Raw genomic sequence first — 17578 nt, 5'->3', positions numbered from 1 at the left:
TCTGTTGGATAGTTGATGCAACTTTAGCATGGAGAATTCTCAGCTCATTTCTGACCACATCGTGCAGCCACGATGACCTCACGCCTTCCTAACAGGGTGACTTCTATACCACATTTGCTCTCATTCTCTGAAACGTTAGTCCGAGGGGGTTAAGTATTTCCAGCATTTCAGGGGTAGTACTCAGATACCGTAGGTTTACCCGTACCGGGACTCCGTTCCTTTTGAGACTTCTGAATGTATCCAGTCCCTGGATCGGCCCCACTGCGTGGTTTAGTGAGCTCCAAACATCCATGGCTCGGCGGTCATGGCCCCACTACATACCAGTAATCTTCAATTCACAAAATACGCCGATGGCTTTTTGTGTCAATACCGTTCCGAAAGAAATACCCCATTTGAAAAGAGAGTACAGGTCATGGAGTATTTAGCACCCGATATAAACCAGGATAATGTGATTATATCTGGTGTATGTTGAACGAGTAGTAGATAGTCCTGCATAATGGTACTTGTTAGTGGTAGTAAAAGTAACTAACCGTGGTTACTCAGTAGGTAACAGCGGATACTAAATACTACAAAATAAAATAGTACACAGAAAAATAAAAAAAAAGGTTAGTATTACCATTTCTCGTAATACTGATCGCTCCGCCCCAGCGACTATCAACGGCCTCGCTGAACCGGCTCGGACGCCGTCGTAAAATTGTTCGCACCAGTGCGATATCTCCATCTTTTCCTGTTCCGCCTTCTCCTTTCTCTCTCCTCTCCCAGATTCTCGTCATCTTCACACACACCCTCCCTTTCGTTCCCTCCTCCTTCCCAGTCTCACGCGTGGCCAACCAACCTTTTTGTTGGTGAATCTCACTGCAGCCACTCATCCTCCTCCACCCTTGGTCAATCTCATCCATCCTCGGGGCGTTTCTCTCAGGTTCAACCCCCACTACGTCTTGACCCCCCCCCCCCCCCACTTGGCACCCCTAAATAGTAAATCCTCCTACTTGTTTTCTTCAAAAGTTCAAAACCTCCTCCTTCCTGATCCTGTCGTCCTCCTGATCCGTCAGGAGCTTCTTTTGCCGTGGTCCATGTGGAAACATCGGCCCTCTCCCAGATCGGATTTCACGTCTGGGAATGACGATTCTGGCCCTCACACATCCGAGCGTGGCAGCACTGCTCGTCCTAAAAAGAAGTCTCCGCTCCGTAAGTATAGTGTCTCGTACTAGTGTTACTCTTGATTCTTCTTAACTTTCGGCTGCTGAATCTTATATTATTATTGTCCTTCTTATTCTGGTTATCATTTACACTTTTTGCCTTTCTTTCTGTTTCTTCTGGTTGCTGTCTGCCATCCACTCTCCTTTTCCCTCCTTATCTCTCTTTCTCTTACTGTCTCTCCTCTTTTTTTCTTGCTGGAGCTGCTCCCTCGTTCGTTTCCTTCTTGAGCTCTCAGGACCTTTTATTGTCCTTTGTCCATTTACAGTTCATTCATTGCTATACCCTCCTCGGGGCCAGCACGTGAATTAGAAAACGTTGACTCATTTCTCAAACCTCCTACACTGGTGTTATGTGAGACGACTGCATCGCATTGCCTTGTCTTTGCCGTCGTCCGTCTTGGCCTCTGCTCTTCACCTGGCCTTCCCTCTCACTTCATCCCCACTGACCGTGACAAATCCAATATATTGGCAGACTTCTTTTCTAATTCCAAATCTCGTTCGCCACCTCCGCCACCCCGAACCTTTACCTATATACCTCTAGAGCGCCCTGAAACCGGTTACTCTGCTCATACTGCCCGGTCTCGCGCTCCCTCTGCCACAAACAACTCCGTCTATTCCAGCCAACAAGACCCCGGCTGGCCGTCTGATTCCCACAACTCGTCGCGTGTGTCCTTCAACTCCAGGTCAGGCAGGCCAATGGCGGGCTTAATGGATGTTGACCGCACTCGGACGCGGAGAGACAGAACGTTCGTCGGCACTGAGTGCGCCATCTGCGACGAGCCACTGGAACATACCTTGCGCGGTGAACGTGTTCTCCAATTCTCCTGCACTCATGTCTCACATGAAGCCTGCTTTTATGAATATATTCGCGAATTCGAGGGCCAGTACTGCCCAACATGCGATGCGCCGTTAGGGCTTGATACTAGCCGTGGGGGAAATATGCTGGATCTCGGTAGGTGTTCTCTCCCTTGCAGGGATCGGAAGAACGGCTGTGCTGATCATTACCGCATGCAGAGAAACTCAGCAATATTGTCCGCTCTGTGACTAGCGATGCTGCGACTCATCGAAGTGGCATGTCTAATCTTCCTCCCTGGGAACCTGTCCCAGCTCAAGCACGACGGCCCAGTGATGCTGGAAGTCATGCAGGAAGCCGGCCCCTTAACCGTGACAGTCGGGATACTTACGTCAGACGTGACAGCCGCGACAATAGCAGCCACCGCGAACGGGTCGAACGTCTGACCATGGGTTCCCGCCAACACCACTCGCGGAACGGAAGTGTTGCTGGTTCATCCGATTACAATGAGTCGCATCAGCATGCCGCCAATGGAAGACGCCATGATTATGACGTGCAAGCTATGGAGTCTGACCTCAGCCCCCGTCCCGCTGTCACGAAGAATCCCATCCCGGCGCCAACGGTGACTATCCGCAGCGAGTTCCCGACGCTTAATCGCTCACGCCAGCAGCAGTCTTTAACATGCCTGATAACGGTAGAAGTGCCTGAGGGCAGCTGGCAGCCCGATGCAAGCGACCTTACTGCGAATGGCAAAGACCAGCCCCAAGACGAACCTTACGGCGCAATGCGTTTCCCCCCTAACCAGGAGCCAAAACCAATTCCTCATGAAAGCCAGGAGAACCTGGACGATCTGGCAGAGGATCTGCGGAACAAGGTGGACAACTGGCACGGCCTAGAATTCAACCGGTAGGTGGCTCAATGCGGCCGTTACAACATTGCAACGCTGACGGAAACCCAGGTTTGGAAAGCTCCGCTTGCACGGCCACATGAGTGTGGGAAAGGATCGTACATCCTGGCAGGAACTGGAATGCTATCTCTTCGGAGAAATGCTTATCTGCGTCAAGGAGAAGAAGAACACCCAGCGCCGTTCATATGACGATGATCAGTCTAAGCCGAAGCCAACCCGGTGCACACTAAAGGGCTCTATTCTCATCAAGAAGCACCTCAACAGCATGGAAGCTGCCGCAGACGAGCCTATCCTTGCACTGAACCTGTCTGTCAGTGAGCTTCCCTGCTTCTACCTTCGTTTCCCGAACCGCAGTCAGTTAGAGCTCTGGCGCCGTTCCCTCCTCGACCTTCATCCCATGGAGAGCACGTCTCCGAACAACGATTACGACTATGACAACTCTGGCGCAGAGGAGGAGGAATACCGGAACAATCCTATCAGACGCCAGGCCTCGATCAACTCGTCTTACGGAGCAGCCCGATCAATCAACACGGCTATTACCGACTACACGAACATGGGCACCGAGAGCCCAGCGCCATCTATCCATATACCCCTCGACCTTGTAGTCGTGATTCCAGTTTCTTCTTCCATGCAAGGATTGAAGATCACGCTCCTTCGGGATGCGCTCAGGTTCCTCGTACAAAGCCTTGGCCCTCGCGACCGTATGGGACTGGTGACGTTCGGTTCGAGCAGTGGAGGCGTCCCAATAGTGGGAATGACTACAAAGTCCTGGGGTGGATGGCCCAAGATCCTTGAGTCCATCAGACCTGTCGGACAGAAGAGTCTGCGTGCAGATGTGGTCGAGGGTGCTAACGTGGCTATGGACTTGCTCATGCAACGGAAGTCGTCGAATCCCATCTCTACCATCCTTCTAATTAGTGATACTTCCACCTCCGATCCCGATAGCGTCGATTTCGTTGTGTCCAGGGCTGAAGCTGCCAAGTAAGTCATCCTCGATTCTTAGCTCAACCGACGATTTACTGATTGCCTGCAGGGTTAATATTCATTCCTTCGGCCTTGGATTAACCCACAAACCGGACACTATCATCGAACTCTCTACTCGGACCAAAGGCTCATACGTCTATGTGAAGGACTGGATGATGCTTCGGGAGTGTGTCGCTGGTTGTTTGGGTGCACTGCAGACTACCTCCCACCAGAACGTGAAGCTAAAGCTTCGTCTGCCAGAGGGCTCTCCTGCCAAGTTCGTGAAGATCAGTGGAGCACTGCATACAACAAAACGGGCTACTGGCCGTGATGCGGAGGCAGCTCTTGGAGACTTGCGCTTTGGCGACAAGCGTGACGTTCTGGTCCAGCTTGTTATCCCTCCTGACAACTCCACGCAAGACCTTACGCCTCAAGATGCCTGGGAGAGCCTGGTGTCAGGACTAGAGGCACTGGGGGGTATGTCTGATGGTGATGATCAACGCGTGGCAAGCGTTGAGGAGGTTCCTCTGATCCAGGCAGATCTGACCTATGGCGACTTCCTGCGGGAAGGCCATCTCACTCATTCTCCGCGACCGTCGCTTTTGGCCATTACTATGCTTCCACCTAACCCGAAGGCTAAACCTGGTCGTCCGTCTAGCCCACCCATCCCTCCTCATCCATCCATCGTTCAACGACGGATGGAGCTTCTGACGTCCGACATGCTGACGCGGGCCTTGACCTTGGTGTCCCGTGGGCAGCATGACCGTGCGCAGCACTTGTTGACCGAGACTCGCAGTATCCTGAAGGGCCTAGGCAAGGGTGGTCTTCCTCCTCTACCCCCCGGCCCCAGGCCAGCGGGTACCAGCGACTCCGGTAGCCGAGCAGACACTCCTACCTCTTCTTCACCCAAGTCGTCTATGTTCGACGGCCACTCGTCGGCGGCTTCGGACACGGCGACCATCACTTCTGTGTCTGCAGTCGATGGTCAGACCATGACGGCATTGGACGCAGACCTGCAGTCGGCGCTGGAATGGATCAACCATCCTGCGGTGTTCTCTAGAGACTCTCGCAAGGCGGTGTTACAAGGCATCGGCGTGATCTCCTCGCAAAGGGCCTATACTTTCCGATCGCCGTCTGAGGCACACTGGGCCCAGCGTGTGGCCGGTGTGCGACGCCTGACCGAACGATCCAAGGAATGGCGCGAGACTGGAGATGACGCGTTGACTGAAGAGTAAATGTGATGACTCTTTCAGCTAATCTTTTTTTTCTTTCATCTCGGATGCGGTTCAAGTCCCTCGATGCGTTCCTTTCGATTTCATCGCTTTTTTATCTTCTCGATTATGATACCACTCTGTTCACCACGACTGTGCGACATGATACCACGGTTTGATTATTTTTGATTGTTTCCTTGTACATCTAGTGGGACCTTATGTATATAGCAGGTCCCGGTATTAACTAATAGGCTGTTGGTATATGGGTTGGATTTGAATGATTTACGGCTCTTGGGATATGGGTGGCATTCATGACGTTTTTGTACTAGTCTACTCTCAATTGAATAATCGGGCGATGCATCTGAGTTTTAAAGTTCTTGCTTGTGCTGTAGTCAGAATCCCACTTGATTAGCATAAGAGTCATGCTCACCAGTCAACTGCCCCAGTAGTGGACTTGCCCGCAGAGCAGCGTATATTCTGCACATCATGACTCGACTAAATGAGTTCTGGGCGCTCACTAATCTATATAGGGGCGTAGAAATCTGACATTATAATGCAAATCTAAAATATGTAGCATTACTCTCTAATCGTCCAGATACATCTCAATGATGGATGACTGCTTTCCCAGCACACGCGCACACTCCATAAGCTGGTTACTTCGGTCAACATAACAATGACATTAACTTTTTCCCTGTCTCGGTCAATGTACTTTTCCTGACTACCTGTTCTTGTAGAAGAATAGGTATATCTTACCAATCACCTTCCATTGTCTTGTTCTGATGAGGCTAATATCCACGCTTTCACGTGGATGAGATAACATGCGCTCTGTGATGTGTTGGAATGGGTAATTAGATTGGATACGATTGGTGGAGATGAGGTGGTAAGTAGGGTAGGTATGATTGAGAAGATTGAAATGGATGGCGTGAGTGTTATTGGATGCTGATAGATGTGAGAGCGGCGGGGGCTGGGATTTGGCTGTGTGGGAGTGAGATGGTGAGGTGCTGGGGATCCTAAGGATAGATAATGTGTGCTCGGGTTGGAAGGTGGTGGGTATAGTACTGGATGGAGGGGAAAGATGATAAGGCTCCATTGTTTGATGATGTGGGCGATGTGGATGGAATGGGATGGGCCTTAGGTACTTGTGATAGATGGGAGAGACAAAGTGGGCTGTCGTTTGATGTTAGAGAAATATGGCTAACAGCTACGTGCTTAGGGGAATCTGTTAGCGGATACGGCAGGTTGTTCTAAGGTATCTATTGTAATGGGGAAGGAGAGAGGGACGAAAGAGGCGAGCGAATGGAAGGAGAACAGGTATCGTAGGTGAGGTATACGAGGATGATGCAGGGTAGATGACAAGATTCAGAGCAGTGGATACATCTCTGTGAGTAGTAGAATTATGTGGTGCAGCTCATGGTGGGGAAAGTGCTTTAGAGCTTCTGATAATAATAAATTTGGATGAATGGCTGGTTTGACATATTATTTACTGCTTGGTAAGCAGGGGCATGGGATAACGTAATCAACGGTCGGGCGGGCCACACGGTCAGGCGGGCCACCCCTTCGAAAACACCACCTTGAATCACCTACCCGAGGCTTTTCAACCACCACAAATGCCACCAAAAGCATCTATCCCATCAAAATCGCAGGTGGAGCAGGAAGGCAGGATTCTTCTTGCCATTGAAGCTATTCAGAAAGGCCAAATCACTAGTATTCGTGAAGCAGCGCGTGTTTATGACGTCGCTCGAACTACTCTCCAGGCTCGATTATCTGGACGTGTTTTCGCTAAAAATATGACCAACGCACGTCAAAAATTGTCAAATAATGAAGAGGAATCGCTTGTTAAATGGATCCTATCTCTAGATAAGCGAGGAGCAAGCCCCCGGCCACTTGATATCAGAGATATGGCTAATTTGATTATCTCTAAACGAGGTTATTCAACTGTTGAACAAGTAGGCATCAACTGGGCTTATAGCTTTGTTAAACGCCACGAATCCCTACGAACTCGATTTGCTAGACGACTCAACTATCAAAGAGCTAAAATGGAGGATCCTGAAGTTATAAAAGACTGGTTCAAACGCGTACAGGAAGTTATTCAAGAGTACGGGATCTCATCAGATGATATATACAATTTCGATGAAACAGGGTTTGCTATGGGAATGATTGCTACATATAAAGTAGTAACTAGTTCCCAGAGGGCAGGTCGGCCGTCCCTAGTTCAACCAGGGAATCGGGAATGGGTCACTGCAATTGAGTGTATTCGCTCTAATGGAGAGGTTCTACCTTCGACCCTGATCTTTAAAGGCAAAACACATCTAAAGGCATGGTATGAAGGTCAATCTATTCCTCCTACCTGGAGATTTGAAGTCAGTGATAATGGTTGGACTACTGATAAAATTGGACTTCGATGGCTTCAAAAACACTTCATTCCCTTGATTAGAGGCAAATCAGTAGGCAAATATAGCCTCCTAGTCCTCGATGGCCACGGTAGTCATTTGACACCTGAATTCGACCAATCCTGTGCTGAAAATGAGGTTATACCTATTTGTATGCCTGCTCATTCGTCCCATCTACTTCAGCCTCTTGATGTTGGTTGTTTTAGTGTGCTTAAACGCACGTACGGAGGCATGGTTCAAAAGCAGATGCAATACGGCCGCAATCATATCGACAAGCTTGACTTCTTAGAGGTCTATCCTAAAGCTCACCAGTGTGCTTTATCAAAGTCGAATATAATCAGTGGTTTTAGAGCAACAGGTCTTGTTCCTCTAGATCCTGATCAAGTGCTTTCTCGACTCCATATTCGCTTGAAAACACCACCAACCCCGGATAGCCAGTCAAGTGGCTCAGTGCTTCAAACACCACATAATATAAAACACCTTTTGAAGCATCAAAAATCAGTGGAACGCCTACTTCGGAAACGGCAAGCAAGTCCAACTTCACCTACAAACTCTACACTACGTCAGCTTCTCAAAGGGTGTGAACTAGCAATAACAAACTCAATCATACTGGCTAAGGAGAATGCGGAATTACGTGCTAGCCATGAAAAGCAACTACAAAAGAGGAAGCGTTCAAGGAAGCAGGTGATCTATACAGAAGGCACTACCGTTGAAGAGGCCCAGAGAGCTATACAGGAAGTGGAAGAGGTGCAGAATGATGAAGATATTGAGGTTGAACCCCAATCTCAATATACGGAGACCCCCTCGCGCGCGCCTCCACGCTGCAGTAATTGCTTCAATATAGGCCACCGACGTACACAGTGTTCTAAACCACCTACTAATTAGTTAGATAGCTGTTTTTACAAGCATTTATGTTGATTTAGAGGCCTCATTTTGATCATATCGGGTAATCCTACCGGGAGTGGCCCGCCTGACCGTGTGGCCCGCCCGACCGTTGATTACGTAATCAACGGTCGGACGGGCCACACGGTCAGGCGGGCCATCTGGTAATACTATACAAAAGATATCTTTTTAAACATAATATATCTCTACCATCCAGGTCTAGAAGAATTAGATTTCTTCTATATAGATTTTAAATAATATAAATAATATCTATATACCTTCTAAAAATGAATATACTTTTACTTATGGACTTATCATATTACAATATCTGTATTTATATGTATTATATAAGAATCTGGTTTCATTATCAAAGTAAAAATTCTAAAAATCTGAAAAATTCATGGAATACTTATTCTTATATATATAAACTATCTACAAAGTTAGAGCTTCATAGAAGTAGTACTGGTTGATATATAATAGAATCAAAAAGACATCTTTTATATGGGATTTCAGGATGGCCCGCCTGACCGTGTGGCCCGTTCGACCGTTGATTACGTTACGTTAAGTCCCGGGACGATGAGTCAGTATGAGTAGACCTCGAGACACGTGCAACTAGCACCCCATTGGCTGGTTTCACGAAAATGTGATAAGTAAATCGTAGTGACGGGATTGTGAAGAGTGAAAAGAGAACCAGTGATGATGGGGTTACTGCTACACTGGCTGAGCAAGGTCTAATCCGTTGTAGTACGAAGCCGAATGCACCATAGATGGATTACTACTTGGGAACTTTTGGAGAGAATTCCATGCTGTATGTGAGCCAAGCAGCTTAGATGCTTTAGACTTGGGCCTGAGTGAGAGTGGGGTAGTGCAGGGTATAAACCGAGGCATCGAACCAAGAATTCGACACCAAGTCCAAATGAGCTTTGATGCAGGAACTTGGATATCTACTGGAGCCATTGCACTCTCGGTTAGCTTAGTGTGAGAAATTGACTTGAATAGTCACAATTGCCGCTGAGGGTGAAGCTCCTTTAGCAAATGCGGATCTTTAACGACGAAGGACACATACCTTGCGGGGTCAGTGTCCCTCAATGCTCTCGTCGATTGTAGGGTCACGACTCATTATCCCACCCAGGATATTCTGATGATTGACGTAATGAAAGCATCCTGTTACTCATTAGTCTAGATGACAGAGATAACTGAAAGTAGGACATGATGGTGACTGCCGCCATAGGCAGCCTTGGTACAGGGCCGGGCCAAGCGGGGAGCAGGACAGTGATGAAATGAACAACGTATCATGATCTTCTGTGATAGAAGCGCCACGAGAGTAGGAATGAGAACATCATCACAGACGCCAAAGCAGATCGGATCCAATTTTAGAAATGTGGGTGCACAGTAGCACTAAACATGAGGAAGTAGACGACTGTCATGGAAGCGGACACCCGACTAATGTAGGGGAAGGGGGAGGGATCCCTGACCGTATGATACAGTATCGTACAGACAATACAAGGAAAGACGAGTAGGGTAGAGATATGTATAGCTTAAGCAGGATGGGTAGGGAGGGAAGAGGGGCGGAAAGGGAGTGATGCAAGCGCTGAGCGGATAGTATGATCTATAATTAACAGTCTCATGGCGGGGAACACTCCTCGATAGGCGTAGTTCGTGCTGATGGTGGAGACAAAAAGGCTCTAAGCCGGTGTGATGGGTTTAGAAATATGTAAGTAAAGTAGCGTGAATGTCGAGCTTTCCGAGCCGACAGGGAACTTTACCTGACTAGCGAACAAAGACGCCCTGTGATTGATCAATAAGATAAGTTAGCAGTATCATAAGCGCGGAAGGACCCCATGCACCTCAAGCAGCCCCGAGGAAAACAGACAAGAATAGAACGAAGGAAAGTGACCCTGACTGCGTGAATGAGTTGAATCAGAGTTCAATTAGTTCAATAAGAGCCTTCGTGTGACAGAGTCGAGCACTAGTCAGCTATTGATCAGCTTGTTCTGGAGGTGGGTTGCGGAGGAGGGGGACGGAGATTCTGGTCTAAACGGAGGGCTATTTGCCATTAGGTTAGTACGAGAGAGGCCTTGATCAGCGGGACGCCTCGTGCTGCTTTCGTATTGGCTGATAGAAGACGCACCGTCATCAGAGTTGCGTGCTGGTTTGATAGTCGAACGAGTCCGTGTATAAAGTTATAATTGAGTGATTCAAGCCGGATGAACGAGGCCTTTTGGATACCCTTTCCAGGTCGATGAAGGAGTGCATTGCGGAGGAATAGAATGGACCTCATATAATAAGTCATCTAAGCAGCCTTCCCCAACATTGGGAGTGCTGCCAGCATCGAATAGATAGTAGCATGTAGTTATGAGGTTGAGATAGCGTGCAGGAGTCCAAAAATAGCCTGGATCTGCAGGGATCATATTCTTAGAACGGCGGCAGATCTAATCTTAGTATCCGTCGGGGTGGTCAGTTGCCAAGAATATCCCCTCAGCGCTTAATCCCCCGCCTGATTGGAACGACGAGCTTTTAGAACATGGACCGTCACAGATTTAGCATCTGCGCTAACCCATCGTTCTTGCTTTGAGAGATCAGAACATGATTGGTGTGTATTTATGTTCAGCGCTGCAGCATACATGGAGATGCTGTATGATGCAGCCATGTAGCCGATGTTGCTGTTTATAGCTACTCACCCATGATCCAATCGCAATGCACGCTATGATACAGTAGCTGCTCACTGAAGCGCCCGCTAGCTGCTACATGGGGTCTATGTGCATGTTTTTAATACTGTCGCTCAAATGTGGCTTTGGGCCCTGGTGCAAAAGTAGGCGAGTTATTGTCACAGAGGATACGGTTCAGAGTCATTGTACCCTTGATCCAGAGAGATTAGGATCTTATAGATTGAGGCGTATCGGTACTCACGAGGCTGGAAAGAGCCAAGAGCTACCAGTGAGTAATCATGCCAAGCCGCGTAGTACACAATGTAGCATAGGATTGAAGAAAGTGGGAGCGCAAGCGCTTAACTCCACCCGCTCAGCGCTAAGTGACATAAGTAGATATCACATTTTTGGCGTGTGTGATATGTTGTGGCCATCGAAATGAGAGATAAGTCGGCGCTCTGGAATAAAACAAAAGATCTTTGCCGCTCTGGTTCTTCTCAGAATGGCATGACGACCAAGGATTTCTATTTCATCGCGGACAGCCCGTGTGAAACTTCATCGTCGTTCGATATCTCTACTAGGGTCCACTCCCGCCTCCGCAAAGCGCCATGTCTCCAAGCTCCAGATGTAAGGGGCATCCGGTCGAAACCATTATCTCAACAGCAAGATGCTATCTCTGCTCGGTGATTGGAACACAGCCCCTCGAAGGCGTTTATGATGCTGACAACCATGGATAATCTTCTGCAAGCTATACCATTTGCGTCGGTAGTCCTGCAGGAACACGTTTGGGATTTCCCCTACCCTTCTCTGGTTGCGACGACAACCGAGCCCAGCAGTGGACGTAGAACCGCGCGCGATGCTGCAACAAACGACTCTGAGGCCCTGAGCGAGTGGGATGTGCAAGATAGCCGTCAAGATCTCTGGAGAAGAAGACGCAGAGACAGGACATGATTCAGATGGCGCGCGACAATGCTGGAGACATCCCCTTTGCTGCTCACATTTGGAAGGGATGCTTCGGGAGGAAAGATATAAAATGCCTGGAAACCCTGACTTAATTTGCTTCTCAATATCATCTACATTGTCTTTGTCCTCTCCTGGTCCCATTCTTTCGCTCAGAATTCGAGGTGGTATCAGCTGGACTGTGCATCTCTGCTAGCTCAACGGGATCATCTCAGAATCTTGTTATTTTTTGCCACGTCGATCCCGGCATAGGGCCAACCTACTTCAAATCCGGGCTGTGCTATAGTTCATTCAACTGCGGCCTGTTCTTATTTTGCTCTTAGACCGAGCGTGCTCGTGTAGTAAGTGGATGGGTGGGTGGTGGCTCATGTGTTGCTATTTTAAACAGCTGAGCGTACTAACCAGGTCGGGTTAGGTAATATACGACCCTACGGCCATCCTTACCGAGCTGTAATATTGATACTGTCTGGTACAGAATTGGTACGTTTATGACCGATATCTTACGGATGTATATGGTTCTGACTGCTATCCAGATCCTGTCGCTTCCTGGAAGCCACCGAGTTCTTGTCTTTCCCCCCTGTTCGCCCCTGCCTAGATAAAGCTGCTCGTTTCCTGCTCCTGTATCCATCAAAATCGAGCCACAACTCCCTTCGATTACTTAAGAAGCCGGCTGGCCAGCTCTCCACACTCAACCTCCTTCTCAGCCTTCACGTCATTGACCTCCCCACACCCTCTCTGACGGAGATAACTACCTCTACTCCGTCCAAGATGGGTCCAACAAAGCCAGTTCTCCCACCCCTATACACGCCGAAGAACATGACCTTTCCCTCCGAGCTTCGGGAACGGACCTGGACATGCCTTGACATAGACAGACCGATCAAAGAGGAAGGAAAAGACGTCGAGACCGAGAAGGTCGAGAATGTCACCATCACTCCTCCACCGGCCTACACAGAATTTATCAACACTTTCAGTCCAATCTTTTCGAGTTCTGCGAATTCTCGAGAGAATTTTTACAAGTACATGTCCGACAAGCCTCGTCCTTCTCCCTCGTCCCCACCTCTCACTGCTACATCTGCTACCTTCCCAAGCGGAAATTCACCCAAGGCCATCACTGCTACCGTGCCTACCCAAGCACCTCGGGTTGCACGGCCTACTAAAAGTCCTATTCATGCCCAGCGCATGCGCCTTCCTGCACCATACCTCTATACCCCAGTGTCTGCGTCCCCGCGGAGTGCACACCCCCTCCGTTCCCCTTTTACTCCATCAGACCGGAGACAGCGCTTCTTCGAATCACCCGTCAGTGAGAATGGAAACACCTTTTGTGTGCGCCATATCGTGACCACTACCATCACGTATAAACGGACACCTCAGCTCGACCCACCACCGCTGGGCAAGCGGAGGAAGAACGTCAATCGCCGCACTACATAGGCGATATCACCTCAGTTTTCCTTTTCTTCCTATTTTACGTCAGACAAGAGTCCTGGAGAATTCTTTGTCTAGCACGACTCAAGGCAGCATTCTACACGGTTGGCGATACATGATTTTTCTTGCGTGGGTTTCCTTCGTTGTACTATGGTGTCGGGTATGCATAACGTGTCTGGTACCGCTGGAATGGCGTTGTGAGATTTTGACGCTTGCATTCGTTTAAGTTTGGCTTGTTTGTGAATCCTTCGTGTCTCTTACTGTTTTTCTAGTTGTATTTTCCGGATCTAGAGTTGCATGACTCCTAGAGAGTACTGTTAGCCTTCAAATGCCATGACCATCATGACCCTCATGACCCTCCCAATAACCCTCCTCCAGTCCAAGAAAACATATCATCTATAGAGGTAACAGATCAACAGATTCTCTCTGTCAAACCCTTCCTAAGTCTCCTACCTAGCCTCAACACACAGTAGATAAGCAAGCCATTTGCAAGTGGCCTCAGCCCTCGGCGAAGGAGGCTAAGGAATGCCCAAATCCTCCAGGATCTAAGTCCCACCACGTGCTCGAGCCACACTCCCCAACCAATCAGATATCCCACAGACCCCAACAGCACCCAATCCTGCCCTTCTAGCTTCTCATTAAGAACAAGGCCCCTTGTTCTTGTCCAACGTTCCAGCCGCGTGGAAAGTACGCATTGGTCACTGGATTAGGTTGTTAGTTGTTAGTGGGTTGTCGTTTGAGGCTGGGTCGCTGTCCGCGCGGCTAGAGGTATGGATCTGGGCGTTTCGCTAGGAGATGATACGTGCTTGGGACTTTGTTACGCGCTTACCTACGTTCTTAACAGGGTACTTAGGATTCTTGTGTTGCCAACTATGGTTATGGTGATACGTCACTGGGTGGTACCGACACTGTTTGCGTCACTGAAGTAAGTTATTGTGTTTGCGTGGGTAATTGAGATGGTACGTAAAATACTTACTGGAATGCTGCTAGTAGTGGAGATATGTTAGATCTATAAGATTTGAGAATTTTCCATTATTGTTTGACTCTTTTTAGCTTTCCTTTCCGATTGTAATCCTGCGAGGTCTCTGATTTGCAGATAGGAAAGAGATAGGTGGGTGGGAGGAAGAAGAGGAGGAATTTTGGGGAGGGGAAGAGGGGTTCTAGCGATTGAGTAGTGGCAGGAAGGAATTTGACAAGGTATGTATCTCAGCGTAGTATTCTTTCAGACACTTTCGGAGTTGCGAGAAAGGATAATTGGGTTTTTGATGTGTTGTGTATAATGCGTGGAGATAGGATTATGATCACGATCAATTGATTCCGGTAGTCGGTCGATGGTGGGAGATTGGCTACTACTATCTTGAGTTATTCTACGTACTACGGTCCTTCTGCACTGAGACAAGCTAACTCCAAAATCACATGAAGTGGACTAACAACGAATAATAATCACATCATAGGCAATCATCAATGCGTAGCTGCGGTCGTAACGAGGGTATAGGAATGTATATATAGAAAGAAAAAAAAATGTATAGAGTAGAAGAAGAGAAGAAAGAATTCGGGAGAAAAGCGTGAATGTGAAGAGTATAGAGGATGACGTGAGTGTAGAGAGTAGAAGCCGGATATATATAAAAAGAGGAGAAGAAAAATAAGAATAAAAAGAAATGTAAGGGAATCAAGCGAAATACACCAGCTTCATCTAGAAGTCATCAATGAATGTAGGGGGGCAGTCGACACCAGCCAACAACGCCGAACAGGGAAGAAAGAAATGAAAAATAAAATAAGAACAGAAACATTGCGTGGTAGCGGGCGACCAGGCAAGTATAACATCGACCAGGACGAAGCAGCAAAGCAGAATGCAGCACAACGCGGACCAACAAAAGTCATAGACCAGCTAGCTAGCATTTGATGGCGGATGAATGAGCGTGGCAAGGAAAGAAAACCAAATCAGATCAACTGTACTCTCTCAAGTCAAGAGACGCAGCAGCAATAATCAGCAGGAGAAAAGCAAAGTGGCACCATAGACGTGAAAAAGCAGTCATGGAAGAAAACCCAGCGAGGATCAGCCTTCTGAATAACTCCCAAACGCGAGATCTAGCGTCTCACACCAATGATGATATATAATCAGAATTCCACCCAAGTTTAGTTAGACGAAGTGCTGGCACTGTCAGTCTTGCCTTACTTACCTGTCTGTTCCCAATGTCTTTCGCATCACTTTTGTTCCCTGATTTGCGTGATCCATCGACCATATCCGTCCCCACGGCGCATCTTACATGATCAAGAACTCCCATTTCTTGTGCTTCATGATCGCCCGCCAGAGAGGCGTATGCCCCAAGGATACTTCCAACTCAATAGCTTCATCATATCTGGCAAGTTGAGACGAAGACGGACCTGCTTGCTGAGCCTGGTTGACATTCTCAGGAGTAGTGAGGGGTCCATCTGTTGCCTTCCAGACTTCTTTCAGGATCCGATACATCTGGCCGAAACTACCAAACCTCCCTTTGTAGCCCAGAGCTGCTACCCTTTCTGTCAAGACCCTGCGGAAATGACTGGATGACACGGAATGTACTCCTGCCATGAACAATGGCCATGCGAGACAGCGATCGAAACCGTGAGGGCCTGACGGGATGTACGAAAGAGTATCCGCAATAGAGCCGACCAAATTCATGATCGTACCATCGTGGTAATTGAACCCGGGCATAACACTGTAGAGATAGATGCGGGCAGCAGTCCGGAAGATCCCACTTATAAGCTTCGTCAGCTTGTCTGGCTTAATCTTTCCGCTACCGGCGAAGACATTCTCGAAGTTCTTGTTGGGCGGTTCGGTCCAGCTTAACTGTGCAATGAGATCCGCGAACTGTTTCCTCATTTCAGCTTCCACCATCCCGGCTGAAGGATCAGCGATCAGATCCTCAAGACACGCAATCTCCGAGATCAAGTACATGATGCGATCATCACAGCCCATGAGTCGTTCAAGCCCTGAACTGATGCCCCGCATGTTCTTTGTGCGATACGTATGTGAAAAGGCGGGAGTCCTTCCCACCATGGTAGACCCCAGGATATCGATCCAGGCAATCAGAGAGACATTAAATGGAGATGGTGGGCGATCCAGCTTCTTGACGAGATTCCATACCGCGGTGAAGTGATGAGTCCATGAAATATCGGGAAGATAATCCTCCGGGCTGCTGACGGCACTGTAGAAGAAAATCAGAGCGAGCGTGCCATTCAGGACATGCATGTCCCCGTTACCCCGTAATAATGCTCGTGAAAGCTGGGAGATGGCAGTGAAACGATGGTCCATGATCTCAGGATCCACCTGATCCTCCAGCCGTCTGCAGGCCTTGAGATGAATGGCGGATGCGCTGAGGCAACAATGGAGGTATGCACGGTTATTCTGCAGCGAGTTCACAATCTCCGTCACGTGTGTCTGATTCCCGGGGTAGATCTCTGGAATGGGAAGTACTACCCGCACCACGTTATCAACAAAGTGCTCAAGGAGAGGTTTGTCCTCATCCTGAAGAGGTATGACAGTGAGCAGGTAGTTTGATAGGCTCCGGTTCGGTTGCGCAAGTCCCTCATCCATTGCATGGTTGAGTTGAATTGGATTGGACTTCTTACGCGACTTGCCTTTACTGGTATTCCTTGGAGTGTCCGTCTGTGCTTGTGCTGAAGCTGGTACTGGCGGGGGGTCCATCGTATTCGTAGACTTCCTTGAGTCTGCCGAGCTCGCGGACTGTTGTGTACTTGTAACAGTCGCGGGAGCAGGGTCCACAGGATTTCCCCAATTTGTAGGATCCGCTGGGTACATTGCGCTTGTTGGCTCAGCTTGATGAGTTGAGTTCATCATACCTGCCTGGTTACTCGAGGTCATGGAGTCTGTTGTGTTTGCCGAACCCATGGGGTCCATTGGATAGACTGAGTACATGGGCATGGGATCAGCTTGGCCAGTTGAGAAATTGAAACCTGTCTGATTATCAGGGATCATGTACTGTGTTGGGTTGGCCGTGCTCATGGGGTCCACTGGGTACGTTGGGTTCATCCGGTCCATAGGGTTTGCCAGATGCGTGGCACTTGTTGGACTTATCGAGCTCATGGGGTTCGCAGAGTGTGTCGGATCCATGGGGCTAACTTGGTTCGTCGAATATTGGGACATCATAGAATTGTTGGGATCCATGTAGTTCATGGGCGTCATCGGCGATATAGGCGTTA

The 17578-nt window shown here is 48.6% G+C and overlaps 7 protein-coding genes across 7 annotated transcripts, besides 1 other annotated feature; 6 read left to right on the top strand and 1 right to left on the bottom strand.

The window, feature by feature from the left end:
- Nucleotides 1-496: 496 nt before the first annotated feature.
- Nucleotides 497-2902, top strand: An07g09480 (uncharacterized protein; the record flags this gene model as incomplete). The annotated part of the gene is made up of 5 exons (XM_059748706.1): nucleotides 497-499; nucleotides 590-605; nucleotides 1006-1188; nucleotides 1498-2151; nucleotides 2214-2902. The coding sequence occupies 5 exons, from the start codon at nucleotides 497-499 to the stop codon at nucleotides 2900-2902; spliced, it is 1545 nt and encodes a 514-aa protein (XP_059601089.1).
- Nucleotides 2903-2978: 76 nt separating this feature from the next.
- Nucleotides 2979-5097, top strand: An07g09470 (uncharacterized protein; the record flags this gene model as incomplete). Its single annotated transcript, XM_001391984.3, has 2 exons — nucleotides 2979-3880; nucleotides 3933-5097. The coding sequence occupies 2 exons, from the start codon at nucleotides 2979-2981 to the stop codon at nucleotides 5095-5097; spliced, it is 2067 nt and encodes a 688-aa protein (XP_001392021.3).
- A 1486-nt stretch (nucleotides 5098-6583) lies between these two features.
- Nucleotides 6584-8902: a mobile genetic element (Remark: the Tan1 element has the organization IR-ORF-IR-IR-Vader-IR;~Title: transposon Tan1 - Aspergillus niger).
- On the top strand, nucleotides 6681-8348 carry Tan1 (transposase Tan1-Aspergillus niger; the record flags this gene model as incomplete). The annotated part of the gene is made up of 1 exon (XM_059748705.1): nucleotides 6681-8348. One exon carries the CDS (start codon nucleotides 6681-6683, stop codon nucleotides 8346-8348), a length of 1668 nt encoding a protein of 555 aa, XP_059601088.1.
- On the top strand, nucleotides 8847-10302 carry An07g09440 (hypothetical protein; the record flags this gene model as incomplete). Its single annotated transcript, XM_059748704.1, has 9 exons — nucleotides 8847-8929; nucleotides 9007-9074; nucleotides 9143-9312; nucleotides 9403-9495; nucleotides 9577-9617; nucleotides 9739-9821; nucleotides 9892-9947; nucleotides 9968-10038; nucleotides 10164-10302. The coding sequence occupies 9 exons, from the start codon at nucleotides 8847-8849 to the stop codon at nucleotides 10300-10302; spliced, it is 804 nt and encodes a 267-aa protein (XP_059601087.1).
- A 1420-nt stretch (nucleotides 10303-11722) lies between these two features.
- An07g09430 (uncharacterized protein) lies at nucleotides 11723-13381 on the top strand (the record flags this gene model as incomplete). Its single annotated transcript, XM_001391981.3, has 4 exons — nucleotides 11723-11890; nucleotides 12277-12294; nucleotides 12359-12433; nucleotides 12515-13381. The coding sequence occupies 4 exons, from the start codon at nucleotides 11723-11725 to the stop codon at nucleotides 13379-13381; spliced, it is 1128 nt and encodes a 375-aa protein (XP_001392018.3).
- Nucleotides 13382-14247: 866 nt separating this feature from the next.
- Nucleotides 14248-15085, top strand: An07g09420 (uncharacterized protein; the record flags this gene model as incomplete). Its single annotated transcript, XM_059748703.1, has 5 exons — nucleotides 14248-14300; nucleotides 14557-14572; nucleotides 14669-14746; nucleotides 14905-14967; nucleotides 15032-15085. The coding sequence occupies 5 exons, from the start codon at nucleotides 14248-14250 to the stop codon at nucleotides 15083-15085; spliced, it is 264 nt and encodes an 87-aa protein (XP_059601086.1).
- Nucleotides 15086-15638: 553 nt separating this feature from the next.
- On the bottom strand, nucleotides 15639-17576 carry An07g09410 (uncharacterized protein; the record flags this gene model as incomplete). Its single annotated transcript, XM_001391979.3, has 1 exon — nucleotides 15639-17576. A coding segment is annotated over one exon (1938 nt), but the record flags the coding sequence as incomplete, so codon positions are not given.
- Between the last annotated feature and the right edge of the window lie 2 nt (nucleotides 17577-17578).

This window comes from Aspergillus niger (genome assembly GCF_000002855.4).
Source record: "Aspergillus niger supercontig An07".
In the NCBI taxonomy this organism is placed as follows: Eukaryota; Fungi; Ascomycota; class Eurotiomycetes; order Eurotiales; family Aspergillaceae; genus Aspergillus; species Aspergillus niger.
The sequence above is the reverse complement of the archived record's forward strand: the minus strand, read 5'-3'. Positions and strand labels throughout refer to the sequence as shown.